Source organism: Zea mays, chromosome 7 (assembly GCF_902167145.1).
Source record: "Zea mays cultivar B73 chromosome 7, Zm-B73-REFERENCE-NAM-5.0, whole genome shotgun sequence".
Lineage (NCBI taxonomy): Eukaryota > Viridiplantae > Streptophyta > Magnoliopsida > Poales > Poaceae > Zea > Zea mays.
The window spans coordinates 170955283-170962693 of NC_050102.1; the positions used below are offsets into that span (position 1 = coordinate 170955283).

Here is a 7411-nt window from a genome sequence, read left to right on the forward strand (position 1 = left end):
AATAGGAGTTGAAAGCTTGAAGAAGAAATAATAAAAAAAAAAGAGAAGAAAAGATTTTCCCTGCGCCTGGGCCGAATTCTACCTATCTCGGCCCAACTACCTCTCAGTCGGCCCAACCCATTTCCACCCACCGCGCGCGCCTGGTTCTTTCTCTTTTCTCGCTGACTGGTGGGCCATATTCGCCAGAGCTGTGATGGCGTCCGCCTTTGGGGTGATAGCTGGTGGGGCCTCCTTGCCAGACCGTATTCTCCGCCGTAACAACCAGGAGAATTCCGCGCGTGATCCTCGCCGATAGGTTCGCCAGTCGAATTCCCCCCCTCGCGCGGACTTGTCCGTGGTGTATAAAAGTCAAGCTCCGCGACACCCTTGACCCAACATCGAAACCCGGTTGGCTTCTCAGGGGCGGATAAGGGAGAAGCATCGCTGTCGTGGGGGAACTCACGATTGGTCCGTCGTCCACGCCTGGTGTGGTGCACGTGACCTTCACCAGGATTGAAGGAAGGTCCGCCACAGTATCGCGGGTGGTATTTGCCTCTGCCACTTCGGGAATTCTTCACCGGAGTCCCCTATTGACGTCCGCGCCGCCGCTTACCGTCGTCGTGTCAGTACGCAGGGAATTGTGGGGTAAGCACCCATCCATCCTATTCGTTTTGCATGGTGCGTCGTGTAGCATCGATCGGATCGAGGTTTTGTGTGTCATGCCGGTGATCCACGCAGTCCGGCCATGGCGCCGCCAGCCGTGGTTCCTGGGGAAGAAGATATCACTACCGTTGATCTCTCTGCGAATGGCTAGGATTAGATCTAGGTGAGGGTGTTCTTCCGCCGTCGATTTGGTAGCGAACGGGCAAGATCGTGCTATCGGATACCTCTTTTGTATATTAAATCTGGATCCTTGATCCATCAATGGACGATCGTGATCGACTCGGGGTTGCTTTTGCTCCGGGCCGTAGATTTGTGTTTGGGCGGTCCTGCGCTGTCCGCGGATTCATAATACACCAGATCTAATCTGAACCATCGGGCGCTGATCCATCAGCTTAGATCCTAGCATACCCCTTCGGTCTGTCGATTTATCAAAAGAGCCCCTCTGTTATTTGGTATTCAACCCGCCATCCCTAGTAGCAGTACTCTGTGTCCTGGAATATTTTATGCTAGGACCCCTGAGTTTCCTGGAAATCGAGGCTCAGTTCAGAGATGATTAAAAACAGAGAAATAAGTATAGATATTCGTTTTTAATACAAAAATAAATCTAGAAACTTGTAAAATGCATAGAAAATTCATTTTAGCTCCAAATTGATCCATTCAACTTTCTAAATTTTTGTAATGTTAATATCTGTCATTTAGAGTCTCTGTTTTGACATAAAAATAGTAAGATAATTAATTTCTCATTTAATCCTATTTCAAGCATATTAAACCTTTGGAAATTCATAACTTAAAATCTATAAATTAATGATTCCTGTTCCTAGAATCTTATTTTAATATGTAGATTATTAACATGTAGTTTATTCTTATGTTTGGTGTGATGTTAATTTTGCCTATACACTGTTTGTCTGTATTGCTACGTTTAGCAGTGAGGACACGTGTCACCTGAAGAGCAAGTTGGTACCTGGAATCTCAAGTGCCAGGCAAGTTGTGCCCTTGATCACTTCTTTTTACCCACTTATGTTCTAATTAATCATAATGATCTGCATAGGTTAATTTTGATGGGACCCAATAGGTTACCCTAGTTTGATTATCTTTATACCTTGTTTACCACTGAACTTTTTGGGTAGTACTTGCTAGTGCTTTATGTGGTTTTGGGTATGAAGATACATTATTCATGATCACACTTTTATTATCTATTTATTATTACTGTTCATGATAAGATCATTATGTTAATTGAAACATGGAGCGACCACCCGGGAAAACAGTGCTACCACAAGGGTTTAATGAGACGCCCTTGGCTGATTAATTAGGAAAGCTAGTGGAAGACTACCTTACCCGAAAGGGGCAACGGCAGTAGGGGAGTGGTCAGTGTAGGGAGGTCCTTGGGATGATTTTGCTGCGATGGCGATCATGCGGGGGATCCCTGCATTGGAGCTTCCTATAAACTGTAGCGGGTTTTCTAAAGCTAGTGGAACTTTGTAAAGGCCTCGTAGTGTTACCCTGCCTCGCCTCCTCGGTAGAGGTGTATGGGAAGTCGCGATCCCTTGGCAGATGGGTAACATGACTTGTGGGTAAAGATGTGCAACCTCTGCAGAGTGTAAAACTGGTATACTAGCCGTGCTCACGGTCATAAGCAGCTCGGACCCTCACATGATTAATTTATGGAACTAAATTCAATTTGTCATATGCATTGCATCGCAGGTGATGTTGTTACTTTTGTTCTACTTAATTGGGTTGGTATTTACTTATACTTAGTAACTGCTAATAAAATTTTGATCAACTTTAAAAGCAATGCTCAGCTTTAACCATCCTCTTTGGTAAGCCTTACACTTCAAGTGAGCTCTCACCTTTGGCGAGTTCATGCACATTATTCCCCACAACTTGTTGAGCTATGAACGTATGTGAGCTCACTCTTGCTGTCTCACACCCCCCACAGGTCAAGAACAGGTACCACAGGATGAGGCGCATGGAGGATGCTTTGATGTGTTCGTGAGAGGTCTAGGCCGTCGTCTCCCAGTCAACTTTGGGTTGCTGGACCGTTGTCTCCTTATAATGTAATTATTTATTTTGTATAGAATTCCTGTTATGTAGTAAAGATGTGACATTCGATCCTGTGCCATGATTCATCATATGTGTGAGACTTGGTCCCAGCACACCTGGTGATTATGTTCGCGCCCGGGTCTTGGTGCCCCGAAACCCGGGTGTGACAGGTTATGCACTAGAGCGATATGGTAGATGAGGACTAGCAAAATTAATAAATTTAGTGATACATTTATACCTTACGGAGGGAGCCCTGCTCAAGTTATTGATGACTCTATTCATACGAGTCGATATCATGTGCAGGATGAAGTAGAGAACCACAATCGATGAATGAAGATGTTCACATTGTCGTCCCTCATGTATCCACTAAGAAGAAGAGGAAGAAAGCAATCTTCTGATCTGAATAGTGAGTAGTCATGATGACACTCTTGGAAAACCTGATCACCCGCATACCTGAGTAGGTATTGTAGATGCAGGTGATGGCTCTAAAGGCAATGCTTTCCCGACACCCTGTGCGACTAGAGAATTAAACAAAAAAGACTCAGATGTAAATCAATTGTTTCACTGAGGGGTAATTATGTGTTGTCATGGTCTTATACTGTTTTTTGTCTAAGAAAAAGAATCTAATAGCGGGAGCTTGGGAGAGATAGAAAGAACAAGTAACCACTCTAATCTATGCATGTTACTTTATATGTTACATGTTTATTTCACTTTCATTAATCTAGTCGTTTTCTTCATCAACCGATTCAAGTGGCAAATAGTCCCACTCCCACCTCCATGACACGGTCATACCACGACACGTCACAAGATGCTATAGAAGGCCCAGATGGCTCCGAGATCTCCATATGACCCGACGTACTTATAAATCTAATACTAGTCGATTGTTCGTGTTCAAAACATTTATAATATCTCTCATTTATAGAACACAAACTAATATATATTCCAGTGGTTAGAAGCTAAGACTGTAACCCTAGATTCTGTACTTATTTTTTTGTATTTTTCTGGTAGTGCGTGGGAGGGAGACGTGGGAAGAAATTCTCACTTAAATCTAGTAGTGATTTTTTCTATGTCAAACCAGTGTATCATTTTCTTGATTGTACTTTGTTCATGTCTTTCCTTTTCTAACAGAAACGGCCTAAATAAAATCTTATCAGACATTGACCAATACTGTATTTGCAGGCCACACTTGTTCTAATCCCGTACTGTACACTGTCACAAACGCAAACGGTCTTTCAGTTCGTTAGCAAATGAGGCCAAGCCAAAAAAAAAAAACCGTAAAAGCCAGCACCCAGCAGGGCGTCAGGGCGGGGCAATGAGGACGAGATGGGGAACGAAAGCAAAGGCAAAAGGCGGACACACCCACTGAGCGGACACACTAGCTCAGTAAAGAACTCCTCCACTCCAATCCGAACCATTCCTTAGTTCCTCTTCTCCCTCGTGGCCTCGTCGATCCGGCAAAAAGCGAAGGAAGGCAGAGCATATTGCTCCATCGGTCTCGCCAAAAGAGCGGTGGAACTGGGGATCGAGAGGGCACCAAGAAAGCGAGCCGAGCGCATCACGCAGGGCTCCCCCTTTTCTTGCTCAAAAGAATAGATCACTCTCTCTCACACACACACACACACACACGCGTAGGTAGCCACACTTAGAATTGGATTGCTGCCACTCACAATTCCCTCTCATAGCCTGGCATCGTAGCTATAGCTGGCTAGCTTCCTCCTCCTGGCTGCTACCCTTCCCGGTTCTCACCGCGCTGCCATTAAAAACCCCCTTCCTTGTTACCACTTCGACCTTGAGCAAGCGCACTCTTCATGTTGCCGCCTCGCCGCAGTAGCAGCTTACATGGATACGCTGTTTAGGTTGGTTAGCCTTCAAGCCTCCGAGCAGCAGCAGCAGCAATCGGCGTCCTACAACTCGAGGAGCACCACGTCGAGCGGCTCCAGGTCGTCGTCGCACCAGACCAACGCATCCTACAACTACTACTACCACAGCAACAGCAGCGGCGGCGGCGGCGGGCAGTACTACTACGGTCAGCAGCACCCACACCAGCACCAGCACCAGCAGTACTACCTGGAGCCGTACCAGCAAGAAGAATGCGGCAACACCCACCACCTTTACATGGATGAAGACTTCTCCTCCTCGTCCTCGTCGAGGCAGCATTTCCACTCGCACGGCGCGGTGGTGCAGCCGCCGACGTCGTCCACGGCCACGCCCACGGCGCCGACGCCCTCGCTGTCCACGTCGTCCACGGCCGCGGGGGCGGCGCACGCGCTGTTCGAGGCGGCCGACCTGTCGTTCCCGCCTGACCTCAACCTCGACTTCTCGTCCCCGGCCTCGTCGTCCGGCGGGGGCGCGGCCTCGTCGGCGGCGGTCGGGGGAGGTGGCGGGGGAAGGTGGGCGAGCCAGCTGCTGCTGGAGTGCGCGCGCGCGGTGGCGGGCCGCGACAGCCAGCGCGTGCAGCAGCTGATGTGGATGCTCAACGAGCTGGCCTCGCCGTACGGGGACGTCGAGCAGAAGCTGGCGTCCTACTTCCTCCAGGGGCTCTTCGCGCGCCTCACGGCGTCCGGACCGCGGACGCTGCGCACGCTCGCTGCGGCGTCCGACCGGAACACGTCCTTCGACTCCACGCGGCGCACGGCGCTGCGGTTCCAGGAGCTCAGCCCGTGGTCGTCGTTTGGGCACGTGGCCGCCAACGGCGCCATCCTGGAGTCGTTCCTGGAGGCCGCCGCGGCGTCGCCGGAGCCCCAGAGGCTCCACATCCTCGACCTCAGCAACACGTTCTGCACGCAGTGGCCCACGCTGCTCGAGGCGCTCGCCACGCGGTCCGCCGACGACACGCCGCACCTGTCGATCACCACGGTGGTCTCCTCCGCGCCGTCCGCGCCGACGGCCGCCGTGCAGCGCGTGATGCGGGAGATCGGGCAGCGGATGGAAAAGTTCGCGCGGCTGATGGGCGTGCCCTTCAGCTTCCGCGCAGTGCACCACGCCGGGGACCTTGCGGGGCTCGACCTCGACGCGCTCGACCTGCGCGACGGCGGCGCCACCACCGCGCTCGCCATCAACTGCGTCAACTCGCTGCGCGGCGTGGTGCCGGGCGGTGCGCGGAGACGGGACGCGTTCGCCGCGTCCCTCCGGCGTCTCGATCCGCGGGTTGTTACTGTCGTCGAGGAGGAGGCCGATCTCGTGGCTTTTGACCCCGGCGCGCCCGAGGAAAGCGGCGACACGGAGGCAGCGTTCCTGAAGGTGTTCGGCGAGGGCTTGCGGTTCTTCTCGGCTTACATGGACTCGCTGGAAGAGAGCTTCCCCAAGACTAGCAACGAGAGGCTGGCGCTGGAGAGGGGAGCCGGACGTGCCATTGTAGACTTGGTCTCGTGCCCGGCGTCGGAGTCCATGGAGCGGCGGGAGACGGCGGCTTCATGGGCGCGCCGCATGCGGTCTTCCGGCTTCTCTCCGGTGGCGTTCAGCGAGGACGTCGCCGACGACGTGCGGTCGTTGCTCCGTCGGTATCGGGAAGGCTGGTCGATGCGGGACGCCGGTTTAGACGACTCGGCAGCCGGAGCAGGCGTCTTCCTGGCGTGGAAGGAACAGCCTCTCGTGTGGGCGAGCGCGTGGAGGCCATGATAGAGATCCCCGTCGACGCAAGATGCAAGCTCGGTGAGTACGCGCGTACGTGGAACATCATGAACCACAGGAGAAGCAAGGGCGCCATCCGCCATACCTAGCCGGCGCGTGGATGCAATGATCCATGCAGTGGATCGGGCGCACGTGCATGTGTATGGCGAGCTGAATGGCGCAACGCATCTAGGGTTTTGGAGCAGTGGTAGGGATTGCTAGTTCACGCACACATGGTTGTATGCAGCAAGGTGATCCAGGAGGAGGTATGGTCGATGGTTTTAGGTTTTAGACTTGCATCTATTTCAAATTTGGATCATCGATCGCCACAAGCTTTTGGCGTGATGATTCCGATTTTCTTGCTTCTTTTTTTTTGTCACATTTCTCTGTGTTTCTTCATGTAATTCAATGTTAACAACTTTCTTCCCTCTGGAGGGATTTACGTGCATGGTTTTGTCATACTTTCTCTCATTCCTCTGCTTGCATTTGCATTGCATTGCATGGTTGTTGAGATGTCGCTTCCTACTTTGTTGATTGTTGGGGTTGTTACTTGTTAGTGCTTACTGCTTAGGGCAGACACTTGCACGGCCTATTACTTTTGGTTACAGTACCAATACCAAGCATGAATCAGGCAAGCAGCAGCTGCACACAATAGCTACACCAGACAACAGTCCACCTAGTAGACCATATGTATATGGCCATATGGGGTAGCTAACAAATTGCTACTGAAATTAGCTAGCTAACAAATAAGCAAGTAACTATTATCCAATTTACTAAAAGTAGCTAATAGTTGAATTATTAGTTATACTGTTTGGATGTTTTTAGCTAATTTTAGCAGCTAACTATTACCTTTGTTACATTCAAGCACACCTTTAGTTTTCTTCCCCCATTATATTTTCATTATTGGAGTTGCTCCTTCGTCCGCTTTGGTCTGCTCAAAGAAGTCACTGTGTGATTACATTTTACCTGATCCACACAAGAGTATGATTTGGTCGACGTTTTCAGGATCTGCGCGATATCGAGTATATACATATACTAAATAAAAATAATACGGGCCAATATTTTAATAGAAAATGATTTTACTTAGTTAAGCCTCACCCGAATATAGGCCTATATATGG

The 7411-nt window shown here is 50.3% G+C and overlaps 1 protein-coding gene across 1 annotated transcript; it reads left to right on the forward strand.

Moving 5' to 3' along the window:
• Positions 1–4307: 4307 nt before the first annotated feature.
• LOC100383480 (uncharacterized) lies at positions 4308–6749 on the forward strand. Its single transcript, NM_001176128.1, has one exon. The coding sequence runs from the start codon at positions 4522–4524 to the stop codon at positions 6298–6300; it is 1779 nt and encodes a 592-aa protein (NP_001169599.1). The 5' UTR covers positions 4308–4521; the 3' UTR covers positions 6301–6749.
• The last annotated feature ends 662 nt before the right edge of the window (positions 6750–7411 follow it).

Coding starts and splice junctions, on each gene's coding strand:
- LOC100383480 (NM_001176128.1), top strand. CDS start 4,522: ATGGATACGCTGTTTAGGTTGGTTAGCCTTCAAGCCTCCGAGCAGCAG.